The 26,701-nt window shown below is 43.0% G+C and overlaps 1 protein-coding gene across 10 annotated transcripts in view; it reads right to left on the bottom strand.

Moving 5' to 3' along the window:
* TRPS1 (transcriptional repressor GATA binding 1) overlaps positions 1-26,701 on the bottom strand; it is a 233,369-nt gene that overhangs the window by 143,852 nt on the left and 62,816 nt on the right. For 9 of the 10 annotated variants that reach the window (XM_035125582.2, XM_035125587.2, XM_035125588.2 and 6 more), the window contains 2 exons: positions 24,165-25,093; positions 4,920-6,049 (listed from right to left, as the gene is read on the bottom strand). In XM_035125582.2, coding sequence (XP_034981473.1) covers positions 4,920-6,049; positions 24,165-25,093 — 2,059 coding nt within the window. The remainder of the gene's footprint in view (positions 1-4,919; positions 6,050-24,164; positions 25,094-26,701) is intronic. The other variant, XM_060277657.1, reaches the window with a different exon arrangement.

The raw sequence follows: 26,701 nt of genomic DNA, 5'->3' as shown, positions 1-26,701 counted from the left end.
CAAGGACCAAAGCAGCTAACGTAGTAGAGTCTAGGTGTTTGGGACAACTCCCATTATCCTTAAAAAATGGGTATCTGGGGCTATAGTCCAGTGTTTCCCAACGTTGGGTCTTCAGCTGTTTTTGAACTACAACTCCCATCGTCCCTACCTAGCAAGACCAGTGGCCAAGGATGATGGGAATTGTAGTCCCAAAACAGCTAGAGAACCAAGGTTGGGAAACACTGCTGTAGTCTATAGCTAAACGGCTACATCAAATCCATGTTTGACTACCCCACATTGGCTACCCTTGGTTTAGAAAAAGCTGTCTAGTGGTTTGCACACACACACACCCCAAAAGCAAATAACCCCAATTGCCCTAAACTGCCAGAGGTTTACTACTGCAAAGAGGGTGCCTAATGATACAGGAAGTAGGAAGTTGGTGCTGTGTCTGCCGAGCTCCTGGTTTGTGTCTTGTTTCATCCAACCCAAAAAGGGTACATCAAATTACCCCTTTCTCTAACCCTGATCTTAGGATGAAATAAGGACATTTATGGAAAAAAGGTTGGATATTCATACACCAATTAGACAGTGCAAATTCTTCTGGTGTGAGGTTTTGTCTACATATTAGTTTCAAAATTATAATAATTCCCCCCCAAAATGAATTGTGTGAGAGGCTAGCGTTATCCATTTGCAGAGATCTACAACATTACAGTTCCTAGGATTCTGTGAAGAGCACAATGACGATTAAGCATTTTTCAAGTCAGTTAAGATTTACAATATGGATTATACCAGATTTCACAGGTTTCATTTAATGTATGAAAGCCTTAGAAAAATCGGTAGGTGACCTAAATATTTTGATTTAAATCAAACACCTAAATTGAAAACACCAGAACCCGCAATAATTTGTTACAGCTAAGAGTACATTGACATCAGTCTTTGGTTCAACATTAACACCCCAAATTTAATAGAAATTAGGGCCAAAATGCTGCTCACAGAATCAGTGATACACACCAATAGGCATTTCTTTCTGTTGAAAATAGCCATGTAACCTACATCAGGACCAAAGTGGGTGTCAAAGTGCTAAAGCCCCCTAACATTAGGATGCCAATTCAGATCACCCACACAAAAACCTAGAATTTGTTTTTAAAATTCATAAAAATTGTTAATTTAACAAATGGTATGTCATATACTTAGGCCCTTACTGATTGAGTGGGGAGAGAAAAAAGAGATTTGGTAAAACGCAGAAGTTTGATGGATTTACAGTAATTTAAGAAATATGGAAGAAAGAAACAAAGCATGGTGTGTGTTTTTTACACACACACACCACTAAATTGATAAAGGCAGCAGGACATTTATGTAAATTTTACTCTCCTTTTTAAAACTTTCTAAATATTAAAGATGAAAGCATAAATAGGATTTAAACCAGATTTTAATCAGAACCACATCTGGGATTTTTGTAAACAATCTACATCAAGTTCAGCAATACGAGAGAATTACTTTCTCAATATGCTATTTAGTATTGATAAAATTGTGTGTGCCTTCATTGCTTTCTTTCCGTCATGATTGAACTTACTCAAAATATGACTTGCACCAAGATACTGTTACATGATGCAAGTCCCAGGTTCAGTCATCAAATTCCTGATTTTCCTTGCCATGTTTAGGTGATCAGAGCATTTTGTTGACTCAGGTACTCCATCCCTTCCCTACCACTCTCCTGTGCAAATTGCCCCTGCCTCCATAAGCTTGCTTTAACACAGGCACCCCCAACCTTCGGCCCTCCAGATGTTTTGGACTACAATTCCCATCATCCCTGACCACTGGTCCTGTTTGCTAGGGATCATGGGAGTTGTAGGCCAAAACATCTGGAGGGCCACAGGTTGGGGGTGCCTGCTTTAACCACATGCAGCTTTTTATGTTTGCATTGGTGAAAACCATGGTTAACATGAATAAAATCCCTTGGTAATCAGGTTTTGTAATTCCTTGTTTTAAACACTGATTCCAGGCCCGGTTATTTTTCCCATTAAACATGGTTAGCAACAATGCAGATGGAACGCTATTATTATTATTATTATTATTATTATTATTATTATTATTATTATTATGAAGTAGCAAAGCTAGGCAGGTTGCTTGAGAGGGAGTAGTTGGGAAGAGAAAGAAGGTTGTTGCCAAGTTGTAGTATGAACAAGTGCTACTTCTGAAAAGGTCCATAGAGAATTGCCTACTCAGGGCAGCAGTTTCATTTTCTAACTGTTCTTGCTTTATGCTGCTATAGTTTGGCACACTATTTTGAGTAAGGCATCAAAATTATCCAGGATTAAGCCAGAATGCTGGGTTCAGATGTAATGGCAAATGTTTATTAAAATACACCAAGATTCATAAGCCGACAATAAACCATGGTTTGTTGTAATAAACTAAACCATGGTTGCTTGCTCAGGGTGAGTTTGGATGTTCAAGCAAGCCACAATAAGGCTATACAATGGCTTAGCATTCCGTATGAATGCAGCCTGCACCTTGATGATTTATACTCAAGGAACCATTTTCAGATGCCCTGGGCTGTATTCAGTGCTGCAGCTCTGCTCATGCAACAGATTTCTGTGTGTGCAACGAAGCTTCCCTTCCTCTCCCGCCCCTACCAACCCTCTCATAAACCCTCAAAATCAGCTTGGAAGAGGGGCTGGGGCTGGAGGGGATTTAAGGAAAGAGAGGAAATGGAAATCTTGTTGCACACGCAGGACTCCGTCCACGCACTGTTGGTATAACCTGTTGTCACAGACATACTATTCAAATTAAGGATAAAAAATGAAATAGTGAACTGATTATAATACATTTAACCCATTTTAACATTTTTAAAGCTTTATCTTAAAACCAAAGTTTTAAAGCTGAGAAGCTTGTCTATAGAGAAAAATATTATATTTTGCAGAATCTGGTATAAACTTAAAAAAAAAAATTAATAAAGAATATAGTAAAAAGGAATAGAAAGAACAATGGAAGGTGTGTGTGTGTGTGTGTGTGTGTGTGTGTGTGTGTGTGTGTGTGTGTATTACAGAGCAGCCATCTAAAAAAGGAGATCATATGGGGTTTTTTTGGGTAAAGTATACGTAAATATATATACAGAATAAATGCTGGGTTGTTGTGCCAGAAGGTTTGTAGAATTCTAGCCAAGATTTTTTGAAGCTCAAGAGCCTAATTTTAGGTTCCCAAAAGCATATTTAGTCACCTAAATAAGTGGTGTGATTTTCCCCCCAACAGTATTATGTACCATTGACGTCAACGGGAACTATATGACACTCGGTTCTTTTGAAAACTAGGCCAATAACCAAAAGGTCTAAATATAAAAATCCACTTTGGGGAATAAAAAACTATTATCTTTTCCTGGGAAGGGACATCTTAATTTAAGCAGACAAAAACATCAGCTAAAGCGTTCTCTGCAGAAGAGTATTCTCAGTCACCTGAAAGATCTTAAACTTAAGGCCGTTCAAAGTATGGCCAGAGTGCTGTGTAGTCAAGTTTCCCAATATGGCCCAGAGCTGCACTAATAAAAATAAATTATAATACCACCTAAGACACAGAAACAACTTTTCATCTTCAAAGCTGTTTACGATTGTTAACCAGTTAATCCTAACAGCACCCCTACCTGCATCGAAAGGGGGAAATACATGCTGGAGCCTGTATTTGTGTGGGCCACAGCTGTTAGTTACATATGAGCAACAGGCGCCATTAATTTATGGGCTCCTCAGATCTAGTCAATACAGCTGACAGTTGAGCAATGTCCAGGTACTTTCCTCTTTCATCTCAACTGAATGGTTCTATTATAGTGTAGATCCCTCCTTTTTCATTTCATGAAGCCTATTCAGCGTGTTCTCAAGATGCCCAAGGTTCGTTTTCTGTAGCACAGGGGTAGACAACGTGCCGCTCTCCAGATGTTCCTGGAGGGCAAATCTAGTCTCTCAGGCTTACTCACAAAATGGCTTGAGATGATGGGACTTACGGCAAGGCCTCTGAAGCGGATCCTAAAGCCTGGCCAGATCTATACTGGATGAAGGTAAATCAGGAGTAGCAGATCTGGGGAACACGGGGCTTCTTCTATTTCTTTCTGAGGCTTTTCTTCTTCCATGAGGCTCTTACATTTTAAGAAAACAGCTGCTTCCTTCACTTTCATAGACTTATGGGTTAACTAGAGTATTCTACAAGTTGACCTTTTTTGATATGAAAATTGTGCTACACCAAAGGTAGCCAATGTAGTGCTCTCTAGATCATGGGTAGGCAAACTAAGGCCCGGGGCCCGGATCCGGCCCAATCGCCTTCTAAATCCGGCCCGCGGACGGTCCGGGAATCAGCGTGTTTTTACATGAGTAGAATGTGTCCTTTTATTTAAAATGCATCTCTGGGTTATTTGTGGGGCATAGGAATTCATTCATTTTTCTTTTCAAAATATAGTCCGGCCCCCCAGAAGGTCTGAGGGACAGTGGACCTGCCCCCTGCTGAAAACGTTTGCTGACCCCTGCTCTAGATGCCGTTGGACTACAACTCCCATCATTGCTGACCACTGGCCAGAGTGGCTGAGGCTGATGGGAGCTGCAACCCAGCAATCACTAGAGGGCACCACAATGGCTACACTTGCCCTTGGCCATCCTATTTGAGGGCAGTAGCTCTGGAGAACTAACCTGCAGTGCAAACACTCCCAAGCTTGCAGCTCCTTGGCGTCTTCTCACCCGAAAGGGAGGAGAGAGAAATTACACAAAGAAAGCCCTCACATCAGTTGTTACCTTATTTCCACATGGAAGGGAATGAATGCTCGCAATTGTCTGAAAGGGATCAACAGCTGGATAAGCATCTGAACGGGCCCTAGGTGTAGGTAAGCTCCCATATTTAAACCTTGAGCTCCCCACATTTAAAGCTTAATGCTAAATAGCACACGCAGAGTCACACTTTTCTTTTACCTGTAGTGTCGAGAAATCTCCTCTTCTACCTGAGTGACAAAGTCACATTTGGTGCACGTGTGGTCTTTGCTTTCTTTGACACTCAGCAGCCCATCCAACCCTTGCGGGGCATTAGCTTCTTGCTTGACTTCAGTCGCCTGGGCTTCATGTGTGGTTTCATAGTGAAGCAGGAGAACGTCTACATCGGGGGTGGAGAAAGAGCACTGGTGACACTGGTGCTTGACTCTGGAGCCTCCTGGCATCCCAGGGGACAAGTGCAAGAGCAAGAGAGCACAGTGGGAACAATTACTTTTCCTGCAAGCAAAAGGATAAGTAATATCTCCAAGGTGCTTTTCTGGACTACAGAGGCCTCGGGGACAAAACTGACAGTGCTTAATGGCACACTTGTGAATGTTGTGCAGCTGCTGATAATGATGAAGAAGAGGCCCCACCACTATTACATCTGGGCCATGGCTCTTAGAGTATCTAAAATCACAAAACTGACAATTGTAGCTTGTCACCATGTTGTCCTCCACTCCTGAGCTGGAAAAGTCTTTCTTTTTGGCCACGCTAGAGCCCTTCTCGGTCTTGGTTGCTAACTCTCCATCTGAATTTTTGGCTAAGTCATTATGATTAATGACCGACCCCCTTGAGAGCTTGTCATTCCGATCTGGGTGAGGGCCCCCTGCCTGGCTCCCCCCATGGTGCTTGCTGTAATGTTCTAACAGTTTCAGCGAGCTGGATGATTCACAACTAAAGCTGCAGAATTTGCACCAGTAGTAACTGGAGGCATCCGTACCGTTTTGTCTTGAGGACTCGAGAGGTTTGATGGGAACTGAATAACCAACTGGAGTGTCGTCTCCTGCTTTTATGGTGATCTTGTCCTGCCACTTCCCCAAATCTGCAGCCTCACATGATCGAACAGTAGGACTGGATTTGCTCGAGTTCCTGTCTGAGGCTTTGCTGGATTCAGAGGCAGGAACGGTGGATTTTATCTTGTTTGGGTGGGTCTGCAAGAAGTGTTGCTCCAGCTCTGTCGATGAATTGCCCATGTAGGTGAAATTGCAGAACTTGCAGCGGAAATACTTGGTGTTCCCCTGGCAATCTGGAGTTTTGCGTCCAATGCCAATAAAGGTCCCACCTAAAGTCACCTATGAAAGATGAAAAGGAGAACGTTCATTAACCATTGCGTGCATTAACCATTGTTTCCTAGGAAGGATACAAAAAGAGAGAAAAAGACCAAAATAATAGTTAAGAATATTAATCTGTGCATACTGTATTACTAATCACTGTGAAACATGCGCACACAAAATTCATGTTGTTCTTTCATCCCCAAATTACAGTTACCACTTACCAGGCAAGCCTAGGCAGATGTCTCAGATAACACTTGCATGGAATAACACTTTTATTGAATAAGTTGGTGCTGCCTTAAGTGCATCTGTTCAAGCGAGGGGGAAAAATAGCAGGGGGCAAAGGAAGGAATAGTTAAGAGTGATGGGCTGGAACCTGGAAAACCAGGCTTTAAATACCCACTTGGCCATGAAGCTCACTGGGTGGGTACAGTCAGTCTCTGAGCCTGCAGGGTTACTAATGAGGATAAAAAGGATTGAGGGGAAAATCATGTATGCTACCCTGTAGGAATATTAAATCATGCTAGAAGACTGTAAGAAACTTAGCAGCATAATACAGTGGTACCTCGCAAGACGAATGCCCTGCAAGATGAATTTTCTGATGGTGACTCGCAAGACAAATTCGTTTTGCGAAAAATTTAATTAATGCGTCCCTATGGGCAAAAAAAGAAATTTCAATGCATTCCTATGGGAAACCGCGATTCACAAGACGAATTTTTCGCAAAATGAATTGACTGGCGGAACGAATTAAATTCATCTTGCGAGGCACCACTGTATCATAAAAGAGCCTGCTGGATCAGTGTCCATCTGGGCCAGCATCCTGTTCTTGCAGTAGCCAACTAAATGCCCATGGGGAAACTGAAAACAGGACCGAGAGCCACTGCAGTCTCTCCCCCTTGTGAGTCCCAGCAACTGACATTAAGGCATACTTCCTGGGACAGCAGAGGCAAAACATAGCCTTACCCCCCCCCCCCATGAATTTGTCTATTACTCATTTAAAGCCATCCAAGTTGGCGGCCATCACTGCTTCTTGCAGGAGTGAAGTCCTGAGCTTATCTACGCAGTGCAAGGTGGCCAGGAAACAAAGCATGATAAGTAGATGTGTGAAGAGCCGTCTCGTGGACTGGATTCACCAAGAAGCACTGAGAGCATGGATGAAAGTACAGGAGATTGAAGGCAGTCAGCAAAGGCACATCGCCAAGATGGTTACATGAGGAGTAGCCAGCAGCACTAGGAGCTTTATTAACCCCCAAAGCAATGGAAATAAAATACCAACCCCAGTTATCTCAACACTAGCCTTTAGTTTCCTTTTGTGCCTCTGCATAAAGTGTGGCCAGCATCAAACTGCACTCTTGTCAACTAGGTTCAGGCTGTTTTGAAAGGGCATAAAAAGTATGTTTTGCTCATTGGCTGCTGAATTGATGTCTACATTTACCCTTTGATATCCACATGTCACAAAGGTGAGGTGGCTCAAGTCAATTCCCTAGTAAGAGAGACTGGCAGAAGCTATCTCCAGCCGACTGCAAGTTAAGGGAAAGAAGCTAAAACTTCTTTCTTTAATATTAGTCTACAGAGAATGGTACACATGGTGCATTCAAGGATTAGGTTTTCTTAATGCAGAGTTCCCTCAAGAAAGTCACAATACAGCAAAAGCACAGAAGGAAAGGACAAAGAACTTTCCCAATGTCCAGAAATCATGACATCTCTAAGAACACATTGCTTAACAGTTAAGCCTCAAGTGTTCTTACGATCTGATGATCACGTATCATGGAAGGAAAGGAGCACGGCTTCTTCAGGCTTCTGTTAATAAACTCTTACACTTTCGTACCAAATTGTCCGGCCCTTCCCATGAGTGTGCCACAGCTGCCCTGTGACACTGGAACAGCGCTTGCTGCTCCGTGACATCTAAACTGCAATCCTCCAATGTCTATTAATCAGAAAATCCTATTCTCATCAATGGGAAAAGACTCACAGCAGGATTATAGCCTGTTTTGAAAGCCAAAGGGGAGGGGGGAAAAGTGTGAATGGAAAGTGAGAAGGAGAAGCTGGCTTCATAACTACAATGTCATCATTGCTTTACTTCTTGTGCTGAGACTGTGAAAATGTGCATGCTATCCATATTTCAGAAATTAATCCTTCAGAAACACTCTATACACACTGGAATCCACCCACCAGCCTACTCCAGTTTTCTCCTTAATAACTACACTCATAACGGGAGGCTGGGATTCAGCAATGTACCTCTTTGGATTTTCATCCCTTACCGAAAGGCTATCAATTTTCAGCAAACACTCTGTAATGGAAGAACAGATTTTAATTTCCCCAACTGCAAAGTAAATTACTACTTTTCTGGGTGATTCTCTCATACTACATTAGGCAAATAAAGATATGCTCCCCCACCCCTTTGACAGCTGTGCCACAAAGGAGCCACGTGATCACTGTTCGTTACAGAACCGCACCATACGGAAAGATTCAGATGCATGAGGAGCATGCAATGTAAACATTTAAAAATGCATATAATATAAACGCCTTTTAGCTATTTAGCTGGAGAAAAGACGGCACTTATTCTTCTTAGGCTGCAGAGCTAAGCAGAGCTCGTGTGGTGAGTCAATAAATTGCTAAATGGCATTGCAAAAAAAAATGAGTTGGTTTTGGCCCTCTCTATTTAAGTAAACACGATTTCAAAGAGACTGGTTAAGACTCCTTTTTCCATTGTTAATAAAGGCATCCTAAATAATGGCTAGAAACAATCACTGGGAATGGAATAAACCAGGTGCCAGGGAGCCTGGACTCTTAAAAATAGGAAGCTGGCGCCAAGGGATTTAAATAATTCCGGGTGCCTAAATATTTGGTGGCTGGCTCCTTGAAATTTATATTATTTGCTCACCCTTTGCTTCTGCTCAATCCAAAGTCAGGTGCCACTAGGAAACCTGGAAACAGTAATAGGATGTGAGAGCAGTAAGTTGTTTATGCCAAAACACTCGTGCCATACCAAAATCCTTCAGGTCCTAGATAACAGAGAGTCTATGCCATGCCAGTGAGCACCACAAAGTCTTCAGATCTGCATTATGCACTTAGTCTGTTACTGAGAGAGGCTGCATTAGGCTACTCCTCTTTGGTGAATGCTTTCCCACCAACCAACCAGTCAACAGGTTTGCCTGGCTACTCCAGATATTTGGAGAAGTTAAAAGTGAGATTTTCCAAGAGCCAGCAAAAACTTTGAGCTGGCACTGAAGTTAGTCCTACCGAAATTGCCTTTGACAAAATCAGATGATCTCTTTTGTCCCTTATACCAAAGGATTCAGGTGAACGATAATGTAGCCACTATCTCACTGTACACTTTTCATAACCCTGTGAGATGGCCGCACCAAGAGAGGGTGACTTTTCCTTTATTATGTGACATTTACTTATTAACATTCACATACCACTCTATAAACTAGACATCTCAGCTCAAGTTTCCAACCAAAATGCTCCCTTTTCGAAATTTAGAGGAAAGAGCATTTTCACTGATTTCTAAGTTAGTACAAACTTGTGTTCCTCTACATTTAGATAAGTGTTGCCTTTTCCTGCAAACACCACCCTGAGTAACATTTGATCTGCCTAAATAATAATAATAATAATAATAATAATAATAATAATAATAATAATAAATTTTTATTTATACCCCGCCCTTCCCGGTTTAGAAACTGGGCTCAGGGCGGCTAACAACATATATAAAACATTGATTAAAAACGACTTTAAAACAGCATAAAATACAACATGAATGTAGCATCGCCAGGGCTAACTGGCCAAGTTAGTTCTGCTAAGGCCAGCAAGGAGACCAGGGAAGCATTTAAATGTGGGGACCCAGCAGAGTTTCTTTATATAAAAAAGGAATGGAGGATCAGGCTAAATTGAAGGCCAGGCAGAATGACTCTGTCTTACAGGCCCTGCGGAAGGAGATCAAGTCCTGCAGGGCCCTTGTCTCATGGGACAGAGCATTCCACCAGGTCGGTGCCATTACTGAAAAGGCCCTGGCCCAGGTGGAGGCCAGGACACATTTACAACAGAAAAAGAAATAGATCAGAAATGCTGTGGCTCTGCCATTCAAGAAACCCTGGAAATTAGCTGCAAAGGCTTCTAGAACACTGCTTTAAAAAAAAAACTCTCAGGGTTTTTGGAGATAAGGGGCTGGGAACAGCAAATCCTGGTAGCTAAACTACCTTAAAACTAGCTTAAAGTTAGTACAGTGGTACCTCGGTTTAAGTACACAATTGGTTCTGGAAGTCCGTACTTAACCTGAAGCGTACTTAACCTGAAGCGAACTTTCCCATTGAAAGTAATGGAAAGTGGATTAATCTGTTCCAAAATAAAAAAATTCCTTCAGTAGCACCTTAAAGACCAACTAAGTTTATATTTTGGTATGAGCTTTCGTGTGCATGCACACTTCTTCAGATAGTATCTGAAGAAGTGTGCATGCACCCGAAAGCTCATACCAAAATATAAACTTAGTTGGTCTTTAAGGTGCTACTGAAGGAATTTTTTTATTTTGCTTCGACTCAGACCAACACGGCTACCTACCTGTAACTAATCTGTTCCAGACGGGTCCGTGAAGTACTCAACCTGAAGCGTACTTAACCCAAGGTATGAGTGTAATTGGTTCTGGAAGTCCGTACTTAACCTGAAGCATACTTAACCTGAAGCGAACTTTCCCATTGAAAGTAATGGAAAGTAATGGAAAGTTCCAGATGGGTCTGCGGAGTACTTAAACTGAAAGTTCTCAAACTGAAGCGTACTTAGACCTAGGTATGACTGTATCTAAAAATCACTTACTCTGATTTTTAGACCACTCTTAACTACCACAGAATGTACACAGTTTCTTAAAAAAGAGAAACCTACAGTACAGTGGTACCTTGGTTTAAGTACACAATTGGTTCCGGAAGAGTGTACTTAACCTGAAGCGAACTTTGAAAGTAATGGAAAATGGATTAATCCGTGTAGGAGGGGAGAAGTGTAGGAGGGGAAGGCCCATGTGGCACAATACAAATTCAAACTTACACTTCTGCATGCTCTCTGCCTTAGAAGTCTGAAGGCTAAATTGCACCAATACCAAGTGGGAGTGTGCATATGCAATTTAATGAATAATGCACAGCCTCACATTCTTTGAACTTGCTATGTGGCGTCCTTTTAAAAAAGGGGGGGCATCCTTGACCTGTAGATCAGCATATGAAGCAATAACCCTCACCCAAGTCTCCCTTCCACTGCCATGAAGACACAGCCAAAGGTTGAGGCACAGTCAATTTAGAGACTATCCCCTCAGAGGAAGGTTCTATGCAGACATGTCTACAGAATGAGTTTGTTTCCAGCATGGTTCAAACATCTTAGGGTCCCATTCAAACTTCCTTTATAGCTTTGCAATAGGAACCACTGGAAATGCCAATGTTTGGCAACATCTCCACAATGTTGGTAATGTTGGCTAATTATTTGCAGAGATTCCATAAGAGCATGTCTGTGACCAGGGAAATGCTCTGCACGATTTGGCAAATCCACATACTCAGGAGCAGGGGTCAGCAACCTTTTTCAGCCATGGGCCAGTCTACCGTCCCTCAGACCATGTGGTGGGCCGGACTATATTGGGGGGGGGGTGAACGAATTCCTATGCCCTACAAATAACCTAGAGATGCATTTTAAATAAAAGGACACATTCTACTCATATAAAAACACGCTGATTCCCGAAGCGTCCACAGGCCGCATTAAGAAGGCAATTGGGCCGCATCCGGCCCACGGGCCTTAGGTTGCCTACCCCTGCTCAGGAGCTTCTAAATCAGGCATCCCCAAACTGCGGCCCTCCAGATGTTTTGTCCTACAACTCCCATGATTCCTAGCTAACAGGACCAGTGGTCAGGAATGATGGGAATTGTAGTCTCAATACATCTGGGGGGCCAAGTTTGGAGATGCCTGTTCTAAATGCTATGGATGTGCCATGCAGACACATTGCCAGCAGTCTCTTATGTGAAAGCTGTAGCTTCTGATTCAGTCCAAATTCTAGGAGGGAACATTAGGTTGGCTACTGGATGGGCAATCTGACCATATTATGCCTGTGCTTTATTAGCTGCAATGGCTCCCAAGTTTCCAGGTCCAATTTACAGTGGTAGATTTAATCCTTAGAGCACTAAATGGTATGGAACCCGGAAGACTGTCTTCAGCCTTATGTGAAGCTTAAGATCATTTTAGGAGGCCCTGGGTGCCTCCACCAAACAAATGAGGAAGTTAATTGCCAGAAAGAGTCTTCTTTTGAGCCTACTCTATCTTCTTCCATATTTAAATTTCCCCATTTATTGTGAGATGCCCAGAGAACTCTGTTATGGATGAAGAGGCATAAAAATGTCATAAAATAAATACTGTAAGTCCATATCAGAAACCTGAAGGTCTCTAAGCGCTGATTGCTAAGACCAGTTTGACTTTTTATGGGCAACAGACTTCCTCCAGGACAGATGGGCAGAGCTCAAGAAGTAAAAGACCTTCCTCCCTAGATGAATTTCTCTCTTGTGGGGAAGGTCTTTTAGAGAATAGTCCTGTAGGGCATGTGAATGTCGGAAATCTTCAGTAGTGTGAAGATACTGTTTAATGCACACCCAGAGAGAATAATTGGAGTGGTTCCTAGGACTGCAATGAATGCCTGGCTTTCTGGAAGAAAACAGGTTATGAATCACTCTGAGTTGGGCAAACTGATGGAGATTTCCATTTTTAAAAATTCTTTCCATCAGCTAAGAATTAATCCAACTAAATGAAGTTGCAAAATCAAATGGCAGCAAACCTTCCAATTACTTTGGTCACAATTTTCAACCTTTAATCAGGAAGTGAAAGGCTTGAGATCCTTTACCAATACCCTGAGTCACCCAGTCTCCCACCTGCCTATTACATTTAATCTTCTAATCCTGAAAGCCACCCCCCACCACCACACACAACACTCTTGCTTATCCGCTCACTTTGTGCAATACAGCAATCAGAATGGCATTAACTGTCACACAATTAACAAAGTTCACCATGTTATGCAGGTGAGAACAGATGCTAAGATTTGTAGCACCACCCTGTAGCACCGCCTTCAGCTTTGATAACAGAGAATGCTTTTGTGTTATAGCTGTCTTCTGTGAATGGGGCAGAGTTCACATACACAGCAATAGCTTCTCCCAATTTTGCTTCCATCTGAAGCCTCTTCTAAACATGTTCCTGGGTCTTGGGATATGGGGCAGTGGGCTGCAGATAAAAGAGAATAGATGGGCACACTATTCTTAGGATTTCAAGCCACCGTCTAAATATAACATACCGATATGATGAAGGTCTCTGAAATATTTTACTTGTTCCAGAAGATTGGGAAGACCTTCACCGTATCTTATGAGAGTTACCGTATTTTACAGTGGTGTCCTGAAATTGTGGAGTATAACCTCTTCAAACCCATCAGGATTTCCTAATTTGAGACGTTCCTCGGTTTGCAATTCCTGCACACTGGAAGAATCAGACCAAACTGGCCCATAGCAATCTACATGCCTGATAGAGACCAGCACAGTCGACCTGCAGACAATCATTTCAAATGCCTCCGGCGATCATGGCTTCATGCTACAGCACCAAACTAACAGCACTGAAAGCACTGAAATGGACTCTGAACATGCATTACAAGTAAAAACATAAATTAGGGTAATAGTCAGCACAATGCCCAATTTCACTTAACCTTGCCATGAGAACATGAAGAGTCCTGTTGGATCCGACCAAGGGCCCATTTAGTAAAGCATAATGCTGATTACAGTAGTCAAGCCAGTTGCCTCTGGAGAATGTCCATAGGCAATAAAGCAATTTCTTCTCCTTGCAACTTGTTTTCAGTTGCACATTGCCTCTGAATTGGAAGTTCCAGTTAGCTGTTGTGGATAACAGTGGTTGATGGGCCTAGCCTTCATTAATTTGTCTAATCCCCTTTTAATGACAGCCAAACTAGTGGCATGTTCTGGCAGTGCATGTTCCAGCAGCAAATTTCATCAGTTGGGGTTGGGTATCTGGGGTCCTCCAGATGTTGTTGGACTATAGCTTCCATTATCCCTGACCACTAGTCTTGCTGGCTGGAACTGATAAAGAGTTGGGAGTCCAATAACCCCTGGAAGGCATCACATTTGGTATTCCTGCTTTAGCCTTTAATGAAAGGCAGGTGCCTAAAATCTTTGATCATTCTGGTTACTCTTTGAGGCACTTTTTCCATTTCTACTGTCTACCTTTTAAAACAAGGTGACAGGAACTGTACAAAGGACTCTGAATACAGCCGCACCATTATCAAGTCTTCAATGACTATATGAAGATCAATTCTCCCTCTGCCTCTCTCTTTCGAGCAAGTTTATTTATGAATACTTCTAGATTACAGTAGTGCTTTGAATATGGAATCAAAATAGAATCTATATCAGATTAGGTAAAGGTAAAGAGACCCCTGACCATTAGGTCCAGTCATGACTGACTCTGGGGCTGCGTGCTCATCTCGCATTATTGGCCAAGGGAGCCGGCGTATAGCTTCCAGGTCATGTGGCAAGCATGACAAAGCCGCTTCTGGCAAACCAGAGCAGCACATGGAAACACCGTTTACCTTCCCGCTGTAGCGGTTCCTATTTATCTACTTGCATTTTGACGTGATTTCAAACTGCTAGTTTGGCAGGAGCTGGGACCAAGCAACGGGAACTCACCCTGTCACAGGGATTCGAACCGCCGACCTTCTGATCAGCAAGCCCTAGGCTCAGTGGTTTAACCACAGCACCACCTAGCTACCCCAGAATAATGGGGTGTTGTTAATATAGATAAATCAGAGTACATGTACAAGATGTTACCATCCACTGAAACATTACAGAGGAAGGGGAAACTAGTGAAACTCTTACTCTGCTCTCAGCCCCTCCAATTAGGTTCATGCATATTAAACCCTCCAATTAGGTTCATGCTTATTCCACCCTGATGTAAACATCTTTCCAGGGTTGGTCTGTTAAACTTTCAAACAAAGACCCCAATCCTACAATTATTTCATGTGAATGAATTCCTGCATCCATGCCAAGTGCCATATACCCTGCAGGTCCACCGCCATGAAAACTCAAAGCAGGATGGTGGCCAAAAGGAATTTGTTCCATTCTAAACAATGCTAAGTATTTTTACTCAATGTTAATCTTTGAAATGAAAAGGGAGAAAAGAAGAGGAGGAGAGGGGGAGAAGGATCGATCTTGGCTGTTCCTTGGAAACTTGATCTGTATAAATCAGTACCCGGAGGCTGCCAAGCTTCTTACGACTGATGCTGCAGACCATGACAGAGAAACAAATCAAGAGGCTAATGAGTTTCAGAAATAAGTTTGCATCCAGCTTGCAAATGAGATTCGTATTTCGACCAATGTGACAACGTATTTGGGTTCCTATGGAAGTGAGTCAAGAAAATGCAGCACCCGAATGCAGATAATGGCTGGGAGGCTATATACCTGAAATCAGTATGTAAATCCTTAGTTAGTTGATAAATTAATTAATAGGCAAGTCCTAATTAACAGATCAAAACAAAAAAGATGTATTGGCAACACCACAAGGAAACAATTTTGCATATAGTCTCTATTTGAAGTGTATGGTCATTAAATTTGAAAATGGCCATCAAATTCATAAATAGGGGCTTACAATCTAGAGTTGATGCTGAGTTGGTATACGTTTAGCAATCCTTTGACCCTTTTTTCCCCACCCCAAACATTGCAATCTGAAATGCAACTACATCTGAAATGCAATGTGCGGTGCACTTTGAGGAGTGGCTGCCATCATGCATGAAAGCCACAAGGCGCACACCCTTAAAAGGTATATGGATTGTGGTCCAAGTTTACAGAACGGTATAGAAATTGAAGTTGATAGATTAGTCCAGATGTTAATTATTCTTTTTTTTCATAAACTAATGAAGAAAAACATTCAACCTTCAAGGGAACATTTTTCAGGATAGTTTGAAGGAACCCCTGTGCACTGCAGATAGTTCAGGGTAAATTCTAGGGCACATCAAATCTCCATGTCCCATCCATGGCTGAGACATAATCGGTCAGGACAAAAGACCACCATCTCAGTGGCTACACTCAGATTATGGAATTAACTTAGTTCATGAGCTCCACTGCACAACATCCTTCACAGTTTGTCACTGGCTGGTCTAAACTTCCCTGTTCTGGAAAGTATTTGTCTCACTGGGAACATGGTTTTTACATGGTAGACCTTCATGTTTTTCTCTGCCAAGACCGTTTTTATGCAGTTAAAAAAACATATCAACATTTGTATACCACTTTTCATCACAAAATGTCCACAAAATGGTTTCACTGCAGTCAGTAAAAATATTTCATTAAAATAATAAAGCATTTAAACAGTACAGCAAATAAAATATCACAAAATCAACACAACCATACAATCATTTCAGTACTACAGCATAATGCTATCCCATGATTCAGGGCAGACTGCCATAACCCCGGGAGAAGTTATAAATCTTGATTAGCCAATTGGTTCATTATGGATCATGTAGCCCTGTGACATTCATTTCCTCCTAAGAAGGGGATGCACCACTTCCTCTTTCAAAGTAGTGGAGACCACACCCCTCCCCGCAATGAGACATTAACTACCCACTGGACCCACTTTGTCAAATCCCTCCAGCTAGCTGTAAGAACCCATGAAGGGCAAGGGTCAAGTACCAGTTGGTCATACTCATCCAAGCCTCTTGTCCACATCTGAAAGCTACATTAACTGAAACTGATCCTTCCAAAAAGGGCCAGTCAGTTTTTTGGACCTCCTCTGAAATCATAACCACTAGCGCCATCAAGGCTGAAGTGGAGGCAAGCCAATGTATCTTCATAGTGCTAAGCAAATATGTCTGAGCAGGTGACAGGTGGTTCAGGCGTTACTGTCTGTGACCAGAACACACTTGTCCTTTAAGCACTCTGAGAAGCACTGATGGGTGGCTGTTTGGAGATGCAATTCACTGCCATGACCACCACATGATAAGCACATGTGCCTTACTGACCTCACTATCAGATCTGAAGAAGTGTGCATGCACACGAAAGCTTTTACCATGAACAAACTTAGTTAGTCTCTAAGGTGCCACTTTTTAAATTTACATATATATTTCGACTGTGTCAGACCAACACGGCCACCTACCTGTATCAGATTTGTGTCACCTGTATTCTAGCTGCTGTTTGCTTCCTTATACAACAGTACTCTATTCCAAACTTACAAATGGAAAGCGTAATGCTGGTGGTCAACAAAAGAGGGTTAAAGACTGTCTCAAGGCAAATCTAAAAAACTGTAGTATAAACACTGACAACTGGGAAACACTGGCTTGCGAGCGCTCCAGCTGCAGAACAGCCTTTACCAAAGGTGTCATGGGCTTTGAAGACACTTGATCTCAGGACGCAAGGGAGAAATGTGCTAAGAGGAAGGCACGCTTGGCAAATCAACACCGTGATCAGCTCCCGCCCGGAAACCAATGTCCCCGCTGTGGAAGGACGTGTGGATCCAGAATTGGCCTCCAGTCATGTACGGACCCATTATTGAAATCTTGTTTATGGAAGACAATCTTACTCAGATATGAGTGATGGGAGGAGGAGGAGGAGGAGGAGGAGGAGGAGGAGAGGAGGAGGAGGAGGAAAGAAGCAAGCTGCTGTTTGCTTCCTTATCAAAACGTGCACTCTGGACCTCAACGCTGGAGAGAGCACTTAGGGGCAGCCTTGTTGATGGCATTCTCTCCCCCCCCTTTGAATCCCTATTCCTACTGGTATTGTGTCATGCCTTTTATTTTCCAAGCCTGGGAGCCTTTTCTGGCTAAAGAGTAGGATACAAATACTTTAAATCGGTGATGTCCAACCAGTAGATTGCGATCTACTGGTAGATCCCCAACAGATCCTGGTAGATCGCAGGATCCTTATCGTGTACAAAAAGTTACAGGTAAAAAAAACCCTCTGTGAAATCCCCCCCCAAAAAAAGCTCAACAACTCTGGGCAATCCACCCACCCCACGCACGCTCCTCCTCCCTCCAATGACAATGGGTAGATCATTGCCAGTTTTAAATGAATAAGTATATCCATATATTACCGTGTTTCCCACATTTTAAGACACCGTCTTATATTTATTTTACTCAAGAAAATAAGCCTATGGCTTATTTTCGGTGGGGTGTCTTATTTTTTTTAATTAAGCAATCTACATTTTGACCTTTGGAGCTGGGCGCGCATCATACTTTTTCACCGGTGAGCGTGGTCAGAGCCAGGAGCGCGCCCAGCGCTGCCCGCGCTCCTCCTGGGGCCGCCATGCTCAACTCCCGTGCCCAGCCAACCCAGAGACCCTCCCCTCATTGCCGCCAATGCCGTGGGGCATTTCTTTTCATAGAATCATATGATTCTATGCCTCTTTTCAGGAGGAGGAGGCAGACGCCCGGAACCGGCTGCTGCAGCTGGGCCAGGCGGAGGCGAGGCCGCTGCTTGCCCCTGGGGGCTGCGGAGGTGGCTGGGCGGGGAAAGCCGGACCCCAGCCGGGTAGCAGCAGCAGCGGGAGGACGAGTATGGTGCTGCTGCTGGCCACGGCAGGAGGAAGCAGGCGTCCGAAAGCGGCGGCTGCTGCAGCCCCGACAGAGCGCGCAGCAGCGCCGCTCGTCCCGGGGCAGCGGGACCCAGCAGCAGCGCCGTCCTCATCCTTCTGCTGCTGCTGCTGCTGCTGCCGGGCCAGCTGCTCGCCTCGTTCCTGGGGGTTGCAGAGGAGGCTGGGCGGGGACAGCTGGAGCCCAGTCACGCAGCAGCAGAAGGACGAGGACGGCACTGCTGCTGGGTCCCGCTGCCTCGGGAGGAGTGGCACTGCTGCGCGCTCTGTCGGGGCTGCTGTAGCCGCCACCTTCGAGCGCCTGCTTCCTTGCCGCGGCCGGCAGCACCGTACTCCACCTCCCGCTGCTACTGCTGCTGCCCGGCTGGGCTCCGGCTGTCCCTGCCCAGCTGCCTCCGTAGCCCCCAGGGGCGAGCAGTGGCCTCGCCTCCGCCGGGCCCAGCTGCAGCAGCCGGTTCTGGGCGTCTGCCTCCTCCTCCCGAAAAGAGGCAGACGTCCTCCTCCTCTTGCGGCCAGTGTGCTGTGTCCCACTGGCTGGCTGGGCGCTAGCGGTCTCACTCCGCGCAGCGCGGAGGTATGGCTTATTTTCAGGGGGTGTCTTCTATTTAACAAATACATTAAAAGCCTGCTATGGCTTACTTTATGACTACGCCTTAAAAAGGGGGAAACACGGTACTATCCATATATCCATATATTACTAGACCCACAGAAGCTTCTGTAGTGTGGCAGTTAGAGTGTGAGCTATGAGACAGACGTCCATCATTTAAATCTCACAACAACCAAAATTTAATTAGGTAACCTTATTTAATCCCATCTCTTCGATGTCAGCCTCCATCTACAATATGGCGGTAATGATATTGGCCAGGTTGTTGGAAAAAGTATTAAGATGAAGTAAGTGACACTTGAAATGCAACATATAAATTAGAAGCATTAAGTATACCGGTAATTAAGTTCTACCATTTGTTAAGCATGCTCAAGATTGAAGCTTTAGTTATTCCTCCCCCAAGACTGGGAGTTACTGAATCGTAATCCATTTCAAATGAAACAGCGCTGAAGTGGGGGTGGGGTGGAAAGAACTTCCAGAATAGGCAAGGTCGCAAGACAAATGTGTGGGCACTGGAGGGAATTTCAGCAATCCTTTTACTGCATGTTTATAAAATCTGTTCGGTATTTACTGCAAAGCATGAAAATATTAATCAGTTATTTATCTTCTTACATGTTTGGCATCAACATCTGGTGTATGCACAAGTGGTGAAGTCTAACATTTGGAATGAGTGAATATTTAATGCTCTTTCCCCCCAAACTCACCAGGGAAAGTTAGCATTTATATATATATATATATATATATATATATATATATATATATATATATGAAAGAAGTTTCCAGAGCCAACTGTTTCTATCAAATAATTACTAGCTTCATATAAGAGTGTCTGGTCTATTTTAGACTATATTTCTGGTTGGAGGAAAGAACTGATCTTAACTAGATTATCTGTGTGCTGTTTCCTACCCCTTTTTTTGTCTTCCTTACAGTTTGTTGCCAAGGCTTATTAAACGAGTACAGTCTTCATTGATCTGTTTTATTTCTCTTTCTATTTGTTCAATCTGAGATATCATGCACATCTGGTTTATTTCAGAAAATGCCGCCTAGAAAAAAAGCATCCAGTCCAATCTAATCAAGAACAAACTTGCCCATAAATAACGAAGAACCTAACAATATCACTGTTAGGAAGATGTAAGAGAATGTTTTAAAACAAAAAACAAAACAAAAAAACAAATTACTGTATATTGACTATCACAATCTTTTTGAAAGCCTGAATCAGTTACTTAAATAATACGTTCTAAAGAAACACAAAATCAGTTTCTGGATTGCCCACATCTCCCAATTAATGTTCACCCCATTATGCTTGCTCAAAGGTTAATGTTCCTGTGTCCCTTAATCATACGTTCCTACCATCCTTACCGCTGGATCCATCATTAAATATTGGCATTCCCAGGAACCATCACTGTAATTAAAAACTGCTGTGTCTTGTTTAACACATCATGCCAACATTATTTACAAGCCATAGGTTTAGCTTATTATTTGTTTTGCACGTTACTTGCAAGAGTACTAGCAGTTTTTGCAACCCAGCATATATTCCAGACAGTCATTTCATAAGAAACCTTTACAGGATAAATTCTTGTGGAAGGGTTCACAGAATCTCCCTACAGCCCTGTCATCAGGTGCTGAAATAAACCAAATGTGTGTCACGTTGCAGTTTTAACAGACTACAAACAGAACCAGCCTTTTTCTACAGAACTGAAACTGTCAAAAGACGCAATAGATTAATTCAAGAGGCTTTATAGAATTAACCTGAAGTTTCCAACAGGCAAAGATTCCCAAGTTTTCTACATTACTTTGATGTTCTCAGTGAAATGTCTGAAGTTTGTGACTATAATCTTATCACTATTGGTGAGGCTTCTCTTTAACTAAATTATGCCCCTCAGACAACATACATCCAGACCCAAAAAAGAAAGTAAAGTAGTTGGGGGAATATGGCATCATTGAGTTTAACTGAGGAAAAACAGTGCTTATTATTTATAATAAAACTATCTCAAGATGAAGTACCATGTAGAAGATTATTTAATTTTGTCACTAATAAATTACAGTGGTACCTCGACTTATGAAGGTTTCAACTTACGAAGTCTGCAAACCCGGAAGTATTTTCACGGCGCACACGGTCTGCGCATGCGCAAAATGGACTTACTAAGGATTCGACATCCGAAGAGCGCCGTGGAACGGATCGCCTTTGTAAGTCGAAGTACCACTGTAGTAAGTTTGTATTATTGTTTCGAACTCGCCTGATTGCACTTAATTTGACTGCTTCATTTGTGGTTAGCGATACGTGCTCTCTTTTGTCCTGCTTACTGGAGAGGGAATGCTATTCAAACAAAAACAAAACCCTTTTATAAAAGCATTGTAGGGTACATGGTGGGAGAGCAGAAAGCCACACACTGTACCATGATGGCAAAAATAATTGGAAGAATATTTATTATTAGCCTACATAACAAGGTGGTTGTGAACGGTAACAGAATTCTAAGGCAAAGCCAGCGCAATGAAAATTTGAAACCTCCTTGTGACATGTAGAGACTCAAGCAAGGCACAGTGTTTGGAGATGAGTGGAATTCAGCTGGGTATTTAGGTAAATTAGTATAAAGCTGCAGAGTACATAACTTACAGAATTATGTACCGCCCACCTCCACCCATAACATACCCTGCAGAGTATGCAGAAGCAAAACTGGAAAAATTAGACACAGTGCCTAAGAAAAAATACAGGCCTGCTTCTCAATGCATACTACTATGATGATGAAGTGTGCTAGGATTTATTATGGAATATTACTCTCATAATGCTCAGATGGCTTTCTGTTGTCCGGAAATGTAAGCCTTATAGGCCTGGCACCAGATCAGTTACACTGCTTGTCCTCAAGACTTAATGTTCCTTGCTCCATCAAAAATCAATAAGAAAAGCCATGGCTTCCAGCAACCAGCAGAGATCAGATTGTTCATTTAAAATAATCCAGATACTAATTTTCTGCTACATTATTTCAAGAGAGTTATTTCCCATCGGACTGTATTTCCCCCCAGATATGATCTACCAAACCTGCATGTTTCCCGTTTTCAGAATCACATGGCACGAAGCGAGACTTACATGCCGAAACTGCTGAAGGCACATCCCATTCCCTTGGCAATAAAGCCATGGCACATTTTGCTGTCTGCCATTTAAGCATCCCTAAGCCCCCCCATACCCATATCCTACCACACATTGCCAACAGATTGTTACAGCTCTGCAAGGAAAACAAGAGTTGGGCCACCAATCATTAGGGTGCCGCATAAGGGTACAATCATGACCCCATCAAGTCCATACCACAAAAGGCCCATTTGTACCAGGCAAGAGGTTGACCTGGCAACTGTTGCTTATCCCACAAATCACCCAGGGCCTGATCGTTGCGCTAGTCCAGAGTCGTAGTCCAGAAACATCTGGAGAGCCACATTTCCCCCATTCCATGGTTGGAAGAAGGGTTAAAGAGCCCTTTCATATCACCCTCTGGATTCTGGATTGTATCCAGTGCTACTTCTACTCAGAATAGGCCCATTGAAGTTGATATGGCTAACTAAGGTTCATTAATTTAAATAGATCTGCTCTGAGTAGAACTAGCATTGGATACAAACTGATGGCTTCCAGTGATATTCTAAGTCAGGCATAGGCAAACTCTGGCCCTCCAGATGTTTGGGACTACAATTCCCATCATCCCTAACCACTGGTCCTTTTAGCTAGGGATGATGGGAACTGTAGTCCCAAACATCTGGAGGGCCAGAGTTTGCCTATGCCTGTTCTAAGTTCTCCCCCCGCCCCTGCAAAAAAATAAATCAAAATCAACTATCAGATGCAGAATGCAATGTAAGAAGCCTTGCATCTTGGACTGTGCATTAAGCAGAAGGCTGGACTAGATTTTTTTCTATGACCCATCAAACCAAGCAGGATAGCTCAGCCAATAAGAGCATGAGACTCTTAAATCTCATGGTCGTGGGTTCCAGCCCTACATTGGGCAAAAGGTTCCTGCATTGCAGGGGACTGGACTAGATCAGCCCTTGTGATCCCTTCCAAAGTCTGTGATTCTCTGCACCAATAATATGAGCAGACCTATCCTTAAAGTAAGCATGATTTGAAGATTCCTTCAGTCATTACCCATCATACCCTACAAGCCCTGAATCCAGGAATAGTTAGACATGACTGAGTCCCATTGAAACCAAATGAAAAGTCACCACTCTCTGATCTGATCTGCTTCATTTGGGATTCAGTCCTGACTAACTTAAAATGTACTATCCCCGACTCAGTTAAGCACAGACCTGAAAATGTAATGTGCTAATGCAGCAAGCAAGTTTTTGCAAATATGTGACCTGGCTTGAATGTAACATTAAACATTAAATTACGAGTGCCCCAAAGAAGAATGGGCCTAATAGCCTGGGCCTAATAAACCCTTCTCTCTGCACCTGGAGGTTATTTCCCTTTTAATTCCTGTTTCATCCAACAAGGACAAACTGCAGTTAATTTAGACTACGGTTTATTGAAACAAGCCCAAATCAAAATGCCTTTTTTATCATGGCTGTTTAGCTCATTTTGGGAGGAACAACAAACTCTACTTACCGTACTTTATATCAGGGCCTAGGTGCTTCCGATCGCCTCCTCTGGTACACACCAGAAGAGATAAAGTGATTGGTCAAGCAGCTCAATTTTGTAAAGTGAAACTGTGGCTTAGCATTATATCCCAACCTAACCACGAGCAGCTTCTTGTTAGGTACACACTTAGTGCTAAACCTAAGCCTGCTTCTGAATAATGTGTGAAGTGAACAGTGAATTCACGCAGACCAAACTTGAAAAGCAGTAACTTAAGTGGCATTGATGTGGCTGTAGCAGCTCACATGAGATTCATTACACAGGCTTAAAATTGTGTCCCCATGTTTTTCTTGTTAAGAAGCACACAGGGAGGTATGGAAGTACGAGATACAAACCTGCACATCGTAAGTCCCGTTTAGCAGGACAGGCCTTTGGGAATTGATATCCTGCAGGACCCCTGACAGCACAGAACAATTGACTTTCTGGAAGTCTTTGGAGTGGCTGAACTGCACCATGTTGTGGAGAGCCAAAATTTTAGTGTCGAGCTCAGCATCCTGCCTGGTGCGGTTGTGCAGCCCGAGGTGGTACTTGCGGAAGTGTTTGATGAGATCTGTGGGGTCGTTCCCATAGTAACCATAGCCACAGATGTTGCATTTGAAGTCCTGAAGCTCTGGAGACAGAGGCGCCATATCAGGGTTCTCATTTGCCAGCAAGTCTGCTTTCAATTTGCTTGGCCTCGCGTCCCCATCTGAAGGCACTTGTGGGTTTTTTGAGGCCACCGAAACAGGGCTCGAACCCCGGCCCTCGGCTTGGCCGCTTTGCACATGCACCGTTTCGTCCGTAGATTTTGGTGACGTGCGGTGTTCATCGCTTTTCTCCGACAGATCTCCTGGCGGGGTGCAGATCACATCTTGGGTGTCATCTGCATCTGATCTGAGAGGAGACTTCAAGGACTCCGAGATTCCCCCAACAGCTGGAGATGAGAAGCCCTGCATATTTCTATCTGTCACCTCATCATGAGGGAAGGATGGAACATTTCCTCCCTTATTGTGGCTTTCATAATTGAAGCCAGCCTTTTCGCTTGCTGCGGAGCTTTTAAAGTCCTTTTTAGTGCTGGGAGATGACTCTGGGACATGCGTGCAAAACCCCTCCTTGTCCGTTTGCTCCGCAGCCTCGCTCTGCTCAGCGTTCCCTTGCATCTGACCGGCAGAAAACTCTCGTTGCCTTTCAATAGTGTCACTTTCAGGACCCGGCGACTTGAGGGTCTCGGGTTCACCTTCGCTAGCAACGTTTCTTAGAGGGGGGTTCTTTTTCCGGACCATATCTGAAAGCAGAAACAGAAAAAACAAATTAGACTGCTTAAACTACGCAGTCGATTTATGCCACCCCTCACCCTTAAACATAAAGGTGCAGTTTCTGCCAGATACAAAATACCCACAAGTTTCTTTTTTATAAAACACCGGATACCATCAGTGGCACACTTACTTGGGCACAGTTACAATTCTGGCAGACTCTTTTTGACTTAAATCTTACAGAAACAGCAACATTTCAAAATGCAATTTAAATAAATTTTAAAATATCACTAGTAATCTCCAGTTCTATGCAGCAGTTAGGAGCTTGAAATCTCTGTAAAAGTACAGTAATGCCATGTCAAATTCTTTTTTAAAAATTCTTATTAGAATAAATCATTATTGATTTGTCATACTGAGATCGGTATTTAGCCTCACACATGCATTCACACACACCAGATTTTTTTGGGGGTGGGGTGGGGTTGGCTCCTACCTTCCTACTGCTGAATCCTATGCCGCTCTTTGTTTAAATATGAGAAAACCCCTTAACTGTGAAAACAGATATGGAACTGAAGAATATATTTAATGTACTATAGGCTATATGAGCTATGTTTTGAGATGAGTGTTGCTCACATAAGAGATCCTTCACATCCAGGATTTCTTAAAACAAACATTAAACTATGCACTCTCTCATATTTTGCATGGTCTGGGTGTAAACTCATAGTTAATCAAGCAAACATAATGTTTGAAAGAGAATCTTATACTGATCAGTAACTTCCATGCTATAATTTTACAGTACTGTAAAATGTTATAACTTTACTGCCTAGAGCAGGGGTAGCCAACGTAGTGCTCCCTTCCATATGTTGCTGGACTCCAGCTCCCATCACCGTCAACCAGCATGGCCATTGGTTATGGATGATGGGAACTGTAGTCTGACAATATCTGAAGGGCGCCGCGTTGGCCAGTCTAGGGTCTCAAAACGGGGGAAATGAGTCAACCCCTACAAAGAAAGAGGATTTTAAGGTAAGCACAGTACCACTACGTCGTTCAACAACTAGGTGGGCTGAATATCGCCTTGCTGAAGATACCTCCTGATCTATACTGGATTTCTGAAGCTAGCCACACCCCTTGGGTACTATCATCCCAATGTGATTTGAGAAGAAGGGAGCTTAGGAAGAGCTGAAACAGATGGTTGGGCCATGGGCTGGGTGAGGCAAAATACAAAAAGCTTTTTTGAAGTTCCCCCCACCCTCCTTTCTAAAATCTCAAAATAATTGCCAATATTTTCGTATGAGAAGAAGAATTTGTGAAGCTAATATTAGGCGCATCACCCTTCCACCACCCCTTCCTAAAAACTGCCGTTTCATTGGACCGTATCTATGATACTCTACCCTTAAAGAAAGATTTGCTTTTCCTCTGGCTTGTACACTATCAATATCATTTTTCAAGAAGACATATTATCTAAATAAAAGCCCATTTGCAGTACTTCTAAATGGAAGAAACTATCTACTGGCAAGTCATGTTAGACAGAGTGAGAATACAGAGAAAGCATATAAGCATTCTGCAATTATTATCTGCAAGACAAATAACAGATTGCACAATGCTTTATAGCGTGCCAAGAAGTTTTCCAGTTAACATTTCCA

This window comes from Zootoca vivipara, chromosome 8, assembly GCF_963506605.1.
Source record: "Zootoca vivipara chromosome 8, rZooViv1.1, whole genome shotgun sequence".
Classification (NCBI taxonomy): Eukaryota; Metazoa; Chordata; class Lepidosauria; order Squamata; family Lacertidae; genus Zootoca; species Zootoca vivipara.
Note: the sequence above shows the minus strand (reverse complement) of the source record. Positions and strands in the feature narration are given on the sequence as shown.